General features: G+C 39.8%; 1 protein-coding gene across 4 annotated transcripts in view; it reads left to right on the forward strand.

Moving 5' to 3' along the window:
- CADM2 (cell adhesion molecule 2) overlaps positions 1-18,506 on the forward strand; it is a 370,367-nt gene that overhangs the window by 261,030 nt on the left and 90,831 nt on the right. For all 4 annotated transcript variants that reach the window (XM_088667995.1, XM_088667996.1, XM_035116024.3 and 1 more), the window contains one exon: positions 5,855-6,025. In XM_088667995.1, the coding sequence (XP_088524121.1) occupies positions 5,855-6,025 (171 nt within the window). The remainder of the gene's footprint in view (positions 1-5,854; positions 6,026-18,506) is intronic.

Genomic DNA, 18,506 nt, shown 5'->3' on the forward strand with positions numbered 1-18,506 from the left:
GCTTCCCTTTCACTTTGACTTTGAATATTGCCCACTTGGGAATCACATATTGGATATTAATTCAGATTAGACTTTCATTGACCAGTAGTGGATGACATGGTAATATAATAAAGGCCAAATTCCATTGTTTATTTAAAATATATTTATCTATCACTATATCATAAAGAATGAAAGTGGTTCATTATATATGTGCAGACCAAAAAAAATCAAATATACAGTATATGAACACCAGCTATTCATTATGGAAACGATCCAATCTTATTTGCTAGCATAAGCCTGGTGGTGCAGAAAAGTTTTCTGATTCTCTATTAGCAGACCATTTCATAGGACTGGGCCAATGATACCAAAGGTTCTATTTTGTGTTGATATCAAGTGAGCTTTGCCAACTCAAGGGACAATGGATGACATGCCTGTAGATTATCTCGGTGATTGAGCTGGGATATAAGTGTTTAGGCAAACCCTAAATTGGTCATAATTTTTTTAGGGCTTGAATCTAGCTAAGTAGTAGATGGGCACCAAAGCTGGTGTTTTAACTGTGGTGTCACATGCTATCGCTATCTATCCACACCAGCAACCTGCCCACTGCATTCTGCACCACCTGGCACGAACCAGGCCCAAGGGCAGACCCACACGGAGCATGTTTCAGCAATCCAGCTATAAGGTTGCCAATGCATGGAGTGTGGTGGTCAGGCTATCCCTGTCTAGCAACAGCTGTAGCTGGTGAACCAAACAAATCTGGTAAAATACACCCCTAGCCACAGAGGAGACTTGAGCCTCAAGTGGCAAAGATGTATCTAGGAGTAATTCCAAGCACCTGCACCTTCAGAAGGTGTACAGCCCCATCCAGAATCAATAGCCTGCCAATCTTACAGTTTATACCATGGGACATCTTACAAAATGTACATTGGAAAGACCTAGATCACATCATGGGGACTTTTTGTTTGTTCATCAACTCTTCTTGCTTAGAACCTCTATCCTCATAGAACTGATGGGACTAGGCAGGATGAGATTAAGAAATAAAATTTGCCCTTATTCCAAACCCCTTTCAGCTCAGTCACTTGACTTAGCAACCCAGTAAAAGTTATGCTGTAAAAAGGGGTTGTGTAAGCTAAATTCTATTTTAAAGGCTTGTTTTCCCTCTGCCAGGCTCTGGCCAGCTTAGCCAACCATAGCCCTGCTCCTGAACAGAATTTGGAATAAGGGTAAATTACACCAGCATAGTTTATCCCAGCATAATTTACAGTGGCTTCCTATAGTTTGAGCTGCTCTTCCCTTTAACTTCTCAGAAGACAACCCCATCACTTCCTCTTTCATGGATATTCTGTTGCTTTACATCATAAAACAATAACATAAAATGCAATTTCATTTGCTTTTTTTGTCATGACCTTATGTAAAAACCTCCACCTTTTCATTTCATTTCCTTGCATCGTTTCTTATAAGCAGAAAAAAAGATAATGTGCTGTAAGAAAGGAGTAAGCTAGTAAATGGTGCTTAGAATGGAACGACTGAGCACACACTGCTGTTGACCACAGACGGTACTTGTTAATTCATTTTAACAGGTTATATGACTTATGCCACAGGAGTTACATCTCTGATACATGTGCTATAATGAGCTAAATATGTGAAAATGGCTTTTTGTTCCTTTGCCATTCCCACCTGTGTTGTAGTAATGCTCACATTTAATTTAGTCACTTATAAGATATTGTAGGCTACAGCTCTGTTCCCAGGGTGTTGTCATCTTACAGAACATTAACTCAATAAGTCATTCCTTCTGCTTCCCAGGGATCACTTTCCTCTCAGAATACTACACATTTTCCACCTATGCAGATACCTTGCAGAGGATAGGTTCACAACACTTGTCAATGTACAGTACGGATAGGTCACAGCCAATTTCCCAGCATATTGTTTGATAAGTGGAGTACATTGCAGCTGCCTTTTGCAGTGGGGTTCCCTCTTGGCTTATGATATGCTTGTCACTCAAGAGTTCTACATAATATATTGTTACAGGCTTTTTGGTGTGCTAATGCCAATGACATTGCTGTAATGCTGTAATGCTGCAGGGAAAGATTAGCATTCTGCCATTTGTATTGTTTTGCCATAGAACCAAATATATATTTGGGCAAGAGAGAGGTAAAAAATAATAATGAATAAAAGCCTTTTTTCACTTGGATCTTCTGTTTGGTCAGTACAGGCATATTGTAGATTGTAATTAATTGATGAAAACTTGTCCAATGTATCTTCAAATGTAAAACATTTGTATATCTTCACATCTCATGTACTTCTTTTTTAAATAGCTTCTATTAAATATTTTATTGTGTTACAAAACAGACAAATAAGCGGAGAAAAATATGATGGGGGGAAAGAGAGGAGAGCGCGAGAGGGGGATGTTGTTCTTTAATTCTATTGCCTAGTGTAAGTGCAGGGGTTGTGTCAGCATCACATAAATAGGTCCTGTGGTGTGTGTGTGTGTGGAGGGAGGGAGGGAGGGAGGGAGGGAAGGAATGGAGAGAGAGAGAGAGAGAGAGAGAGAGAGAGAGAGAGAGAGAGAGAGAGAGAGATTGTGAGAGGTGAGGGGGTACGTCTCATGCACTTCTGACTTAATTTCAGTGAAATACATGAGGAAGATTTCCATGTCCCACACTTAAAACAAGTTTCTGATATCCAGTACTAAGCATTTGTGCGTAGGTGTGTGCCTGAAGGTATAGCACAGAATAACAGTTAATGTTTTATTGGTCCCCCAAAATGTGTACAAGTGGTACCTTGGGTTAAGAACTTAGTTTGTTCTGGAGGTCTGCTCTTAACCTGAAACTGTTCTTAATGTGAGGTACCACTTTAGCTAATGGGGCCTCCCGCCGCTGTTGTGCCACCACCCTGTGATTTCTGTTCTCATCCTGAAGCAAAGTTCTTAACCCGAGATACTATTTCTGGGTTAGCGGAATCTGTAACCTGAAGTGTCTGTAACCTTTAGCATCTGTAACCCAAGGTACCACTGTATAGGCATTTTCAGTTGCTTTTAGGAAGCTGAGTTAGTTGAATTCAATAACTGGAAGGTTTACTCGAGGACAGGTGTTTTCTTTTTCTTGTCTTTTTTTTTTTTCAAAGAAGAAGCCAAAAGCATAGTGATATTACTTCCTAAATTCCCAGAGAATTGCCCTGTGGGAATGATGCTACATTAATTGCATCAATGAATTTAAAACACACTTTTCTTAGGAAACAAAAAAAAAAGAACAAAGAAGATCAAGCAGCAGCCATCTGCTGTCGTCTCAGTGACAATTCCCCCCCCCCACCAGCTGCTATTCGCATACTGAATAGGCTGCCCATTGGTGAGAATGGAGGAGCTTTTATTAGAGGGGGAAGGGTTAAACTCTATCTACCCATATCCTGCAATCCTGTTGCTCCTCTGGCTCCTCTGTTGCTGCCATTTATATATATATTAAAAATGTGCATGCTAACTTAATTCATAAATTTAGCATCACATCTGTTTGGGCCTTAAATGGGATATATTCTAAGTCAGGAGTCAGCAACCTAAGGCCCATGGGCCAGAAGCGGCCTGCAGAGGTTGTTTGACCAGCCCATGAGCCGCCCCTGAACCGAGGTGCCCGCTCGCGCGCTGCACTAAACTGGCACAGCGCGACGCGGGGACTCGCTTCTGCGGTGCCAAAAATCGCATCTGTGCATGCCCAGACACCAGAAATCGTGGGCACGCACATTCCGGCCCATGGAGGGATCTCCGTGGGACCGATCCAGCCCAGGCAAGATAAACGTTGCTGACCTCTGTTCTAAGTACACACGCATAGGATTAGTCTGTAACCACCATCTCTCTCTGCTCTCCCCTCTCTCTTCTGCAATCCCCTCCAAGGTTGACCATTCCCCACCATGAGTACAGTATGCCATGTACATTGTAAGATTGTTAACACTGACTTTTCAATGAACCCATTTTCCTCTAATGGGACCTAGCAAAATTTATAAAAATGAACACAGAGGGGACATGCAATTTCAATAGGAATTTCCTTAAGCTCATTTTAGAGACCTTCATTGTGACAAAACAAGACTGCTATTTGATGGAATAAACCAACATTGCTTAAGCAGAAGAGAGAGAAAATCAGTTGTATAGAGAATAAAGTATTCCCTTTGCATCTTGCAAAATACATTATCACCCTTGTGTTGTATTGCAAATGCAGCGATGTGCTAGTACACAGCCGCTGCCTCATTCATTTCAGTTCAGCCAGCAGGTATATTGTTCAGTATATGAAGAGAGGTGAATCCACTGAAGTGAAGGAGAATACCTTGGGGGCGGCAAGGCTCCAAAGCTCCTGTGGCTACAACATGCCACTCACTCAGGATATGTCTGTTTTTCATCTATGTTTTGTGCATTTTGCAGCTGGACATTTTGTTGGAATAAAGCACATGACCCAAATCCAGGAGGCACCAAGTAATTTTATAAATACCTGAAAGGTCAATGAGTGCCAGGATCAAATTGGGCAGAGGGGTGTGTGTGATATAAACTTACATCCAAAATTAAGTTAAGAATACAGATATGTGTTGTTGCAGTGCCTAATGGCATTTCAGTGACTGCAATCTAAAGAATACCTTGATGACTTTCTTTCACAACTATAAAAACAATTTCAGTCAAACTGCCTTAATATCTACAGTGTTTCTACCAGAGATAACCTTTCTCATGATTTGCTCCTTCCTTTTGGATTGACTCCCTGATAAAGTGGGGAAATACTGATCATTAAAGTGTTCTGTGCTGACCAGCTGTGGAACGACTGTGTTGCAAGGCACCCTGGCCTCCAGCTGCATACTGCAAGAGGGAAATGAGAATCAACATTGTTACACCTGCACTCTTGAAGAAGCAGGAAGGACATGGTTTACTTCATACTCCAAGTTCATAGTCTGAAAAGCTCACACTGCTGATTTCGGTGGGCTAGCTTAAACTGTGAGGTGATTGATCCCTTTAGAGAAGTTAAGTACATTTTTTTCTTGATTTATCAGCATGAAGACAGGGTGCCTGTAGATACTGGAGACCTCTTCTTTTTCATAGTGTGGAGGCCTATCAATTTTTGAGGCTTCAATTGGTGATCTGCCCAGCCTGCTGGGCAATTAGTTGCCCTATTTATTTGCCAGAGTTTTATGCACTTGCCCTCAAAATTCACCGCTACTCCCTTCTTTCATGGCCTGCAAAGCCTGTTATGGAAGGGATTGGTTGTTTTTGTTTGTTTGTTTGTTTGTTTTTGCATGGAGGGCGGTTATGTCAACACTAAGCAAAACTGAACTGAAGAGAAAAATGAACATTAATTATTCCTCACTTTACCATCTGTTTTGCAAAACCTTTTAGTAACAAAGATGAAGCAAATAATTGTCAGCATTTTGTTTAGCAAGCTTATATTTTAGAAACATACCTTTGATTTCTCTTTAAAGTATTGGTTTTTTGGACTAAGCTTTCAGAAAAGAATGTACAAAAAAGCCTAATCAGGTGATTTAAAGGTGGGGGAAGAGATATTATGTTTCTTTAATGGGCTTCAGGGGAAGACTATTTGGATTGTAATCTAGTTATATCAGAGATAATGAGGAGTAGAATCCTATTCTGCCAGTTCTGCCTTTTGGTTGATATTGAAATTGCTTTTCCCATCTGTGTCTGTGTACATTTGGGAATGACAGCACTGGTAGTTTTGTAAGACAAATAATGGAATGTCTGGAAATAGAACTTTGTTTGCTTTCAAAGAGTGAGCAAACATGATGAAAGGTGCATTTATCATTTGCTATTTAAAATGGTTTCATGTATTGTAGTCTTCTTTCCCCCTTTATTATACCAAACCATGGTGCTAAACTAGAGCAAACTTTATTTTTGCAGATGTTAAATATTTAAAAGAAGAGGATGCAAATCGGAAAACGTTTACTGTCAGCAGCACAATGAATTTCAAAGCAGATCGCAGTGATGATGGTGCAGTCGTAAGTTGCAGAGTAGATCACGAATCTTTGAACTCTACACCCCAGATAGCAATGCAAGTTCTAGAAATACATTGTAAGTAAAATATTTATGTCTTTGATGTTTGTAGAATATGCATAAAATAAATATTGTTTCTGTTCCAAAGGGAAGTTTGATTAATCATTTGAATTTTTTATTAGTAAATTCTTCCCATTTTTAAGAAACCTAACATTGTTGCAGATTAGTAGGCCTGGATTGGTATCCAGCAGGATTCTTAATCCCTAACTTGAATTTTGGCAATAATCTATGCCAAAATAGGGTTTCTTGATGGGACTAAGTCTACAATATATATTCAGGTTCAACATGTATATCTTTACCATATGAACACTGAATATAGTTCTTGTTCAGAATGTTTACTGGAGTCTTCCTAGTATGGGCTATGAAATGGTGGTCTTTCTTAACAAGTTGAATAGGACGGCTAGTTATTATGATTGGTTTTTCCACATCATGCCTATAGTTTAGAAAAGCATCTTATTTGTTGCTATTTATTAGAAATTAACAAATAATATTTCGGGGTATACTAACTGATTTGTTTGCAAGATTCTATAGCCCAAAATACCTTGCTGCAGTATTGATCAGAAAAGAACAATGCCTAAGAGAGAGAACTTTGTCATTTTTATTAGTACTGTATTTTCTTCTCATATTTCAAGCACCTTGTGGTGTGTGTTTGTATAAATGTGTATGTGTACGCACAGAGACACACATTACATTACATTACATTACATTACATTACATTACATTACATTACATTACATTAATCCTCCAAGCTGTAATACTCACCTAATGCTGTAAATCAAGTCTGGTTAACCTGTGACCCTCTATATGTTGTTGGACTCAGACTCACATCAGTCCCAACCAGCATGAGTGATTGCCAGGCACTGTGGCAATCACCCTGTTCACTCAAAAGTTGGTATAAATGTTTGGCTCATGTTCTTGTAAATCCTATTGTTAAAACTACTACTATTGGGCCACAACTGCCATCATCCCTGACCATTGACCCTAATGGTTGAGGCTGAGAGGAATTGGGATCAAACAATATATGGAGGGCACCACATTGGCCAACACGGTTTAAACTATTGGGACAATTCTTCTCAGAACTAGTACTCATTGTATTATTTCACATTAAAATATAAATCGCTGAAGAACTTCAGTGAGCTACTTTTGTCAAAATAGCACCACTATTAGATAGTTCTTTTGGGAGCTACTAGTATAATACAAAAGACAACTTAGTTATAGTGTATGTTTGTTTGCTCATTTACAGCATTTGTCGACCTCTCTTCACCTCTGTTTAGTCACAAAGCAATTTGACATGATATTGTAGGTGCAGAAGTAAAGGATACTGTGGATACAGAAGTAAAGGACACCAGCCATGGTCAATATACCGTGTTTCTCCCAAAATAAGATGGGCCTAAAAAATAAGACATGGCACGATTTTTTAAAGGCAAAAAAATATAAGACATCCCCCCAAAATAAGACGTGTTGGGGTACCGGTACCCTACCGTGCTGGAGCAGGTCTGGATGGCGCTTCCGTAAGGAACAGGAAAAGGGAGATGCCTTTCCTGTCAGGAAGCGGATGCGCAACGTGCGCCACGTGGAGCGCAGACGGAGCGGGAGCCGGGAGAAGCTGCAGCACGCGCCGCGCAGAGCCTCGACCCAGCAGGACCCTGCGCGATCCGCAGCTTGCGCCGCGGCGAGCCCTGACCCAGCGGGAGCCGGCAAAGGCAGCAGCACGCGCCGCGCCGAGCCCCGACTGAACTGCCAACCCCTGAACTGCCAACCCCTGAACTGTCGAGCCCTGCCGACTGAACTAAGCGGGAGCCGGCAAAAGCAGTAGCGTGCGCGCCCTGCCAAGCCCCGACAGAGCGGGAGCTGACAAAGCCAGCGGCGCGCTGTGCCGAGCCCCGACAGAGCTTAATAATAATATAAAAAAGACATCCCCTGAAAATAAGCCGTGGTGTGTTTTTTTGGAAGAAAAATAAATATAAGACGTGTCTTATTTTAGGAGAAACACGGTATTTAAAACAATGTCTCAAATAATAATATTGATCTATAACATCACCAATTCCTTTGGGTTAACAAATGCCAGAATTCTCATTGTTTGCTCCACAAATGACTGTTCACTGGTTCAGGGATATTTAGCATAAGAAAGAAAGCCTTGTCACAGCAAGTTTGGAAGCCTGCTCTAAATTTGTGTTTACATTAATGTTAATGCCTTTGGAATTTGCTGGAAAGTGCCTAAGATAAAAATTTAAAAATCCATACAGTATCAAATGCCTTTTTCAAAATACAGCTTATATCCATGGCTGTAATTGATGCCTATTGTTTCTGCCACATATATATCCATCCCAAATAAGGGGAATTATTTGGTAAGCCGCTATACAGGAGACCATGTTAACATACAAATGCACTTGATTCACCCTACCACTTGGCACATGAGGACCATTTTACTTGGACCATCCTATGCAGGAGTGCCAACTTGAATAAAATATTGTGGGTGCCCAGGTAAGCCCTGCCCCACATAATCAAACACATAAAAGAGGGAGAAAGGGTAAAGGGCCCCTGGATGGTAAAGTCCAGTCAAAGGCAACTAAGGGGTTGCGGCATTCATCTTGCTTCAGGCTGAGGGAGCAGGTGTTTGTCCACAGACAACTTTCTGAGTCATGTGGACAGCATGACTAAACCGCTTCTGGTGCAATGAAACACCGTGACAGAAACCAGAGTGCATGGAAACGGTGTTTACCTTCCCATTGCAGTGGTACCTATTTTGAACTGCTAGGTTGGCAGAAGCTGGGACAGAGCAACGGGAGCTCACCCCATTACGTGGATTTGAACCGCCAACCTTCCGTCAACCTGTTTAGACCACAGCGCCACCCGCATCAAACTCATAACACAGTGCATGCACACACCATTTGAATGGGAATGCCCAGCCCCTTTAAGTATATTATTGTGGGGGCCAAAGCCCCCATGGCTCCTATGGTCCTATATATTACAAAGTTTAATATAACATTCCTCTGATCTTGTGAATATGAAAACCAAACACTTCTTATGGAGAAGCTCATGCTTCCCAGCCATTGGGGCAGAATGAAAAGTGGAAGTTGGTGCTTTCAGGCTGATCTTGACCACCACTGCCATTGCAAAAGTACTGAGCACAAAAGGAGTGCTGTATGCAAATAGCTGTTGATTAACTTAGTGCTTTTGTTCTCAACATACCTAAGGAGTGACTAACTTCAAATACTTATGGTGGTTGTGTGGAAAGGGCTTTTGTGGAAAGAAAGGCATTTACGGTACTTATCTCCATAGTCCTGTAGTAGACAGTGGGAGCAGATTTAAATCCTATTACAGAAAACAGCAAGTGTGTTGATCTGCTTCCTTTATTGTGCTTCCGCAAACTCTTGCTTGGCAAGTTGGCACTATGATATGCAGAGCTTAAAGACAGAGCTGCTTAGTAGCTGCAACTTCCAAAATGCAAGGAAGTGTGTTCAGCATAAATCAATAGTTCTGATATTTTTTGAAAACTATTTTGCAGATGTGCTGTCTCTGTTTGGTACCTATTCATATAGTGCTCTGGTTTCAGCTAATAAAGGTAGAAAAACCCACAAAGTAGAAAAAACAACATCCAGTTTAGTAGCTAGGAACATTTAAAAGTAGGATGTGATAATTTCAAAAAACCATTTGGCTGTTACAATGAAAGCCTGGATAAGCTCAGTTAGCAACAGCTGGAACCATGTCAATTGACTGGCTACAGCACAAGCTTAATCTACTAAAAACAGTTTGCCTTGAGTGGAGGAATGGTCATTGGAAAGCTGAAAGATCAGCATACATAAAAATGAATTATTCAAGTTCTACATTCTCCCTGGCCCCTTAAAGTGAACTCTTAATTGTGATTAAAGAGCATCTGTGCTATAAAACTGTCAATAATCTAATCACAACCAGTGTACATTTATAGCCATGTAAGCTCCAGTAGCACTTTGATTTCATGGTGTTATAGGAAAGTTAAACAATGCAATTATTCAAAATTGTATAAATGTCTCTTATGGGGCCAATGCTTAAGATGGCATCAATAGGAAAACTGAAACAAAGTCAATAATACTGAGCTTTGTATTATGACTCCCCATGAAGTTTACTTTTCTGGTTGCAATTTTTTAATGTGGTAGACCAAAGAAATCAGTGTTTTCAAAAGTAAATGAGAAGTATCCAAGAACAACGAATCTCCTATTTCCTTTTAAATATTCAAATTCAGAAATAATTATAATTATCTGTCTGAATTGTAATGTAAACACTATAATCAAATTTATCTTATTTAAACTTTTCAAACTAATGAATGCTCAAAACAAAGAAACTTAGATGATACAGTAAGCAGTAAAGAGTATCTGCAAACATGAAAGTTCAGTGCCACAATCTGCATGTTTAAATGAGTTCAATTAGGTTAATGATGGATGAAAATAAGAATTACATATTTTAAATGTAAAATAATTCAAAACCATGCAGGTTCATTTACTACTAAACTTTTATCCTCTGAGAGGCTTTTGGGTTCAAAGGGTTAATGTGAAATCATATGATTGATTATCTGACAGGCTATCCTCAAATGATAATGAAATATATATTGATAATGAAATACGTAATGATATATCACCTATCTATCTATCTATCTATCTATCTATCTATCTATCTATCTATCTCCTGGTATCTTACAAAAGCACCATAAATGTTTCAGAAATGGGCTGCCAGCTGCATACAGATAATGGTAAGGTGCAGGGCATATCTCATACATGTACCTAATAATGCCAAGTAAAACAATAAGTGTTTCCATAACACTGGAGTTTAGTTATTTACTATTTCATAGCATTTTCATACCACTTGATTGTAGAAAAAAATACCTCAAAGTGGTTTACAAAGAAGATTTTTTTAAGAAATACTATCCATGTACATGGGTGGTGCTGTGGTATTGACAAAGTGATAAATCAGAGGAAGTAACATAGGTTAACGGAGTCTCCTTCTAACTTCCTGCAGCTCAGCTAGTTGCAATACAGAAGTTCTAAGTTCTCTAACACCTAAGCATTTTGGAATAAAGTTCTTGTTGTTTTCCGCTAGTTGAAACAAGAGTTGGATAAACATCAGGCATTGGTGGAGGTGGGAAAAGAAATGATGCTCCTTGCACTTTTTACATTGATCAGAAACTAGACTGGAGAAAGGACTTCCACCTTTTGCTTGCATTACTTATGTGGGTTAAGTCACATAAAACATAGGCTATGAATTACCATAATCGATCTGGACTCTTGTTTATCAGCAGTTCTTTGTACAGAGCACTTGGGTGGACTCCAGCACTGCCTTTCCAAAACATGTTATAGTCTCACATTTATTTTGGTACCATGACAGTTGTCTACATGTTGGTAGCTTCTCATTATGCTGACAGCATGATGCTTCCTTCTAATCTTATTATCCAGGATGCCAAGGTCTCACATAGCACTCAGTTAAATTCAGCAAAATGTTCCAAACCAAAATGACAGAGAGTTCTATGTTTCATCCATTTTGATCCTTCATGGCTTCTCTACTATGAGCTTGAAATTTGCTATAGCTGATAGTTTTGCAGGTCTGGCAGAGTCCAGATTAACCCCAGGCACTAATTTTAACAAGATTCAGACAAATCAATCAGATCTTTAAAAACAAAAAACAAAACGTGCAGGTGATTTCCAACTAATACTCATGGGAGAATAATTATATTTTATAAAAATGCAAATCTAGATACCTGCTTTATTTAAAAATTAAAATATTTGCCTGGGCAAAGCATTGCCTTCTCCCACACATGCACAAAATTCCCAAAGTGGTACTGCAAGAATGGGCATTCATTCCTGGAAATGTGTTGTAGATGCACAATAATTACAGCTTGATGATAGGTGGGTAAATTTACCTTTTTGTAGTGTTCTTTTATGCTGCTCATAATGGCTGACTAATATCTCATTCAAGGTGACAGAATTCCCTATTCATCCATTGTTAGTAGCAAGCTGAAGTGGAAGGAAAATAAGGCTGTATGTATGTTGATGGTCCTCATCTATCTATGCTTAGGCATAACTGCAGTCATGTTGTTGTTTTTAACATAAATCACATTGTTATATGTTCAATGGTAACTTATTAGTCAGGAATTAAGGAAAGAACTTTCTAGTATTGACTGTTGTTATCTCATGAGCATTGTATATTCCTATGTGATTGCCTTATATTTATATTTGCAGATGTAATGATTTGAGAATATTTATGTACAAGTAAAAAGACTGCAGTGATTAGTGCTTTTAAGTAACTTGTTTGAAATTTCTTGGTACATTTATACAAATGTGTCCTTTTTTATGGAGCAAAACCAGCCAGTTGGATTTGCCCATGTAATTATGAGTGCAGTGTGTCTTCCTGGAATACTATATCACCTCTTTCCCAGAGCTATATATTTAGACGTTTTGGAAATGTGGCTGTGATTTGTAGAGGCACCAAGCTAGGAAAGAAATCAATAGAAATCTGGAAGACAGGTGCTATAAACACGTAGAATATGAATATACTAAAATACTAAAATATCATTTTATGTTTTTTAAATCAAAAGATAATAAATGAATTAGTTATGCAGGAAATGGTATAAAAGCTCTGATTGAGTAGGGGTTTAGCTAGTACCAGGTGGTCTTTTTTCCATAATCTTTCAGAATACTTCTTGAATTGTTGTGGTTCAGTGACATAACAATAATAAAAACTCTAGAGAAATATATTAAAGCTTTAAATATTCAGGAGTCATTAAGTCATAAAGTCACCCAGATATAACATTAGTTTTAGTTCACTATTTCAAGTAAACTGGTGGAAGCCAAACTGGATACATGGTGGATTAAATCATACTAATTTGCTCTGTGACACACAGAGAAGGAACTGCTGATAGACTGCACAAAAATTAAATAGGAATATAAATATAGTGTAAAATGAGTTCAACAAGGCAAGATTAGAGAGCAGGTGCACTCTAGGATATGAAATGCTATTAAAAAGATCTTTAAAACTTCACCCACACGCAATCACTGCATTAGTATGCTTGAGTCTGGAGCGAGCACTTGTTCTCTAAGGCTGGCTGCAGATGTTGTTAAGTGTGCCATGGTTATATTTTTTTAAAGACCCACACCCAAATGATTTCCAATTGCTGGAAAGTCCACACCTTTTCCTCTCACTGTTTCTTTTTTACCATTCAGTGCAAATAAAACCTGAACTCTCATATTATTAGGGAACTTCAACAATAGTTGTTACATCTGATTAGCCAGAATAGAGTGTGTGATCAGCCACAAAGCAAAATTAAAAACGTGGGGAAGGTATCCAGGGAAGTAGTTGCATGAGCACAGGGACCTCTGACTGTAAAAAGGCACTTTCCTCACTGTCCTCTCTGGGTTTGCCTCCTGTATTAGCACCTCAATCTGTTCTGGTGGTTCCCCCAACCCTCTGGAACAGATTTAGGGAGGGCACCGTTCTGTTGCAGATGCAGAATCGTTCAATTAATGGAATGACTTTGTTGGATACTACCCATGGATTGAAGTAGACTTGCTAACTGTAATTTACACTAACTCTGGTTAGTGAGTACCAACAATCATAATTACATCCATCTCATTGCCTCTAGTCTAGAGGCTGTTCCTCCATTGATATAGGCATTGTGAATAGACAGGTAAAAGAAGCTGTCCCTGATGTTTCCCTAAATAACTTCTCCCAAACACTCTAACATGGCCACAGCTATTATCCCCCCTCCATCAGTTGAAGCCCCTCAAAACTCAAGTGTGAAGAATGCACCATCACATATTTGTGCACCTATCAGTTATCTTTCTCAGAGCTCTGTTGAGGTTCTCAGCACATCTCCAAACAGTCTAGGGCTCTAGTCCAGAATAGGGTTTGTTCATTTATCTTTTCATCCAGTGTGAAGGGATGTGGTTGAGCCACTGTCAAAGGGATTGCAATGCATCAGAAAACAGAACTATGGTTAGATAATAAGATAAATTTTTGCATTTTGTTTTCAAAGGAAATTCATCACATTAAATATCCTGATGTGGTGATTAATAAAATATGGTCTTCTCTGAGAAACTGTCTTCAAGAACAGAAGACCTATTGTGGGCATTCATTGATCACAGATGGATAATTTAGTAGAGGTGCTGCCACAGAGAAGGCCCTGCTGCATATCTCAGTATCCTGAATCCTCAGGAAGAATAAATAAATACTTTTAGTAGCATAAATGCATTCAGTATACAGTACTGAGATATGCCACAGGGCCTTCTCTGTGGCAGCTCCCAAACACAAATGTGTTGGAGTGGAACAGGTACGTCTCAGACCTAGGGAATTCAGAGTAACCCAGCCTAGATGGCAGGTTTATTATCATAAAGGGGGGGAAATGAATCTAAATTGTTCATCATGCAGTGTGAGTCAACACTGCTTTTACCATTTGTCGGTGAGTATTAGGTCTCTGGTCTCTGTTTTAAAGAAGAAATTACTCTGGACCCCAAAGACAAGGAGCAAGGATTGTTCAGTTGGTTAGAGCATGGTGCTGCTAACACCAAAGTTACACGTTTCATCCAGCTGCATATTCCTGCATTGCAGGGGGTTTGACTAGATAATTCTCAGGGTCCCTTCCAACTCTATTATTCTATGACTTACCACAGACTGCATCCGATCACCACAACTCCACAACAATTATAAACTCAGGTTCACACTGGAGAGTTGGGTTTTTATGTGGCTCAGTCTTGAATAGTATCAAAGTGAATACAGTGAGGTGAGAGTGGGAAACTGCTCCCCACCTACAGGCTTTATCTTTTTTCACTTTTGCAGTTTCTTTTCATCTTTTTGCAGTTTCTTTCGAGAAGCTGCTAGCAAATTCTTACAAATACTGTATTTGAGTTTGTGGGTTCCTATGCCCCGTTGTGTCACTTCTTGCTCAACTTCCTTGCCTTCAGCACTTTTGTTTGCAGATAATGTTCAGACCTAGCCTTCCAAACACCCATTGTAATAATAAAAAAACGATCTCGTGAAAACACAGAATGATCAGTCCATCTCCCTTTCCTTATTAGCAAAGCCTGGAATTTTGTTTTGGGGGAGAGTGTTGAAAAGTAAGACATTGCTAGGACATTTGCCACTAATTAACAAAAAAGATATGAAAATTTGTATGAGGGTACTTAAGCTCTAATTATTTCAAGTGATTAATATATGGTGGCTAAAGGGCACAAATAAATAAAAATACAGAGGAATTGGTATAGTTAGGGCGGACCTGAATCATTCAGGGGGTGGGGGGGGTGTCTAGTGGGAGAAAAGTGTTTTAGGAATTGCTTAAAGAACAGTTTTAACAATGTTACAGAGAGAGATTGGGAGCTACTTGAGGCAACAATGTGGTTTAAAGGGTACAATTCTCAGTCCACTTTCTCAGGTATAAGTACCACTGAGCAGAATGGAGTAAACTTATTAAGGAGATGTTGTAAAGTTGTCCATTTCAGCTCAGCAGTGCTCAACCTCTTTGAAAGGTTGGGACACTGATATAGTGCTACCTGAGATAACGTAGAAACAAATTTCCCTTTCTACTTCATTGTGTGAGAGTGATATTCCAGAAGAACCCCCAGTCTCTGAAAATAAATGAGGACTAGTGGTCCCATCACTGGTCCCATCACCTCCTGGCAAATAGAAGGGGAAGAAATGGAGGCAGTGAGAGATTTTACTTTCTTAGGTCCCATGATCACTGCAGATGGTGAAAGCAGTCAGGAAATTAAAAGGCACCTGCTTCTTAGGAGAAAAGCAATGACCAACCTAGACAGCATCTTAAAAAGCAGAGACATCACCTTGCTGACAAAGTTCCGTATAGTTAAAGTTATGGTTTTCCCAGTAGTGATGTATCGAAGTGAGAGCTGGACCATAAAGAAGGCTGACCGCCGACGAATTGATACTTTTGAATTATGGTGCTGGAGGAGACTTGAGAGTCCCATGGACTGCAAGAAGATCAAACCTATCCATACTGAAGAAAATCAGCCCTGAGTGCTCACTGGAAGGACAGATCCTGAAGCTGAGGCTCCAATACTTTGGTCACCTCATGAGAAGAGGAGACTCCCTGGAAAAGACCCTGATGTTGGGAAAGATGGAGGGCACAAGGAGAAGGGGATGACAGAGGATGAGATGGTTGGACAGTGTTCTCGAAGCTACGAACATGAGTCTGACCAAACTGCGGGAGGCAGTGGAAGACAGGAGTGCCTGGCGTGCTCTGGTCCATGGGGTCACGAAGAGTCAGACACGACTAAACAACTAAACAACAACAGTGGAAATTAACTGGCAATAAGCTTAGGAGTAACAGAAAGGTCATACTACTTGATACACTTCATGATTAGCATGTGGAGTTCTCTGCCACAAAAAATGAAATATCAGCTGTTCAGAAACAAATTGGGATCCCCTCTCAGAAAATTTTTATTGGGGGAGGGAGTCTTCATGCCATGCTTTCTGCCTTCCCAGAAGCATCTGGCTGACTGCTGTTAGAAATGGGACTTTGTACTAAATTGTTCCATGCTCTTATCTAGTAGGCCTTCTTCTCTTCATATTGTTACTGCTGAGCAGTAGTAAGATTCCAGGGGTTTCCAGGCATTCACAAAAAAAATTTCCCCATTGAGAATTCAGGCACAGCAGAGATTGCAGTGTTTTAAGAGATATGGCTTATTTTATACACCTGGGTCTTGGGGGAGGAAAAAAGTTCACAGCACTACCTCTCGAGCAGGGCTTGTTCCCCACAGCAGTGCAGCATCAGATTCCAATACATCTCCATACCCCTGACCCAGGATACATTCAGGTGGTTCTTAACCTATTTCTACCGGTACCTATTTCCTGCTTCTCCTTCCCAGAAAACCCCTTGCCAAGCAACTCCTCCCTTTCTCCCTGCTATTCTAACCTTAGTTTTAAAATGTGGTAATTTTCCTTTGTTACACCACACCCATGTTACCCTGGCAACTTCCTCCTCAGATACCTGTAGGTTTTTCTTGTATTGTAGATAGCTTAATATCAGGGCCATCATCTCCCTCTGCTCTGTCTGGCACTAAAAACAAGCTGCAGCCTGTCAGCTGTGATTAAACCCCAGCACCCAAGAATCTAGAGGGGGAAATCTGGCACCCTCGTAACATTATAAAGAAGGAAGACAAGCAAAGGAGGATGCAGTGTGAGGAGAGGGCTTCTCTTAGCAGACTGCACAATGGTTTGCCAATACATTCAGAATATTTAAATGTAAACCAGGGTTAAATGATATGTCTGCATCAAGCCTGATGTTTACAGGACATGTGGACACCTGAACATCTTGACTCCCAAAATGGAGAGAAAACTGAACAGCAAAAGGTCAGATGTAAAAGAGCAATGGAACATTACACACTTCCATACATACTAGCAATAAGACAACCTATTGTTAGGTCACTGGTTTAATTGGTTTAGTTTTGTGATTACCTAGGGGTATAAGTGGGTTTTCTGTGAGCATCTAAACAGATTCTGACCGTGTGCACACCATACATTTAAAGCACCTTTTCTTCCCCCAAGAATCCTGGGAACTACCCTTCTGAGAGCTACAATTCCCAGCACCCATTACAATTCTCAGCACCCTATTAAAACTATAGTTCACAGGATCTGTGAGTGAGTGCTTAAAATTTGCTTTAAATATACACAGCCTTAGCTTGTGATTTGAACAACATGGTCCCTTCTAGGAACATTCTCAGAGTGGATTGGCTTTATTATTTCTCAAAGAGCTAATAAAAGGCCTCATTGAAAAGCCTCTCTGAAGTGTAACACACGACTTCTGCCCCCCACGCCATTACTCTGTTTCCTTAGCAATGCCTAACTTGGATTTGCTTGCTCAATACAGACATTTTCCCCAAGTTTGGGAAGTTTGGAGAGAGAGAAAAAGACCTATCATCTCCAACTGTTTCAAGTATTAAAGCGAAGTATGAAAAAAAGTCTGTAGAATCAAGCTTTGACACTCAAGGTCTCAGAAGGAGAGACAGCAGGTGTATATTTAAGCATTCTCAGAACTTTCAATCAACCATTTAAAGAGCTGAACACAAAGGGATTAAGGATATTAGCTTTCTTGAAAGTACCTAATTGAATTCAGCAATTCATATTATTTCTAAGAACTAAATAAAGCTTTTCTAATAAGTATTCCTGTCGTGTAATAATAAGAGATATTTTTTGTAGAAAAGAGTGGAATGAAGGAAAACAAGCACATTTCTGAAATGTACAATTTATGTTGTGTCCCCCCCCAATATCTTTCAATATGGTTTTTATTCCTGCAATATGTGTGTACCCTGTATCACTTGCTGATCTTTTATCCTCTTTAAATCAAGATAGTCATCATCATCACATCTATCTATCTATCTATCTATCTATCTATCTATCTATCTATCCACCCCTGCCTTTTTTCCTGTTGGGGCTCAGTCATATGGCAAGTGCCCAGCACTTCTGGTAACTACCCCCAAGTGATTGTGTTCAGGGTTTGGATTGCCTGCTAGAGAATCTCTTA

The sequence above is a fragment of the Zootoca vivipara genome, chromosome 4 (genome assembly GCF_965207765.1).
Source record: "Zootoca vivipara chromosome 4, rZooViv2.hap1.1, whole genome shotgun sequence".
Classification (NCBI taxonomy): Eukaryota; Metazoa; Chordata; class Lepidosauria; order Squamata; family Lacertidae; genus Zootoca; species Zootoca vivipara.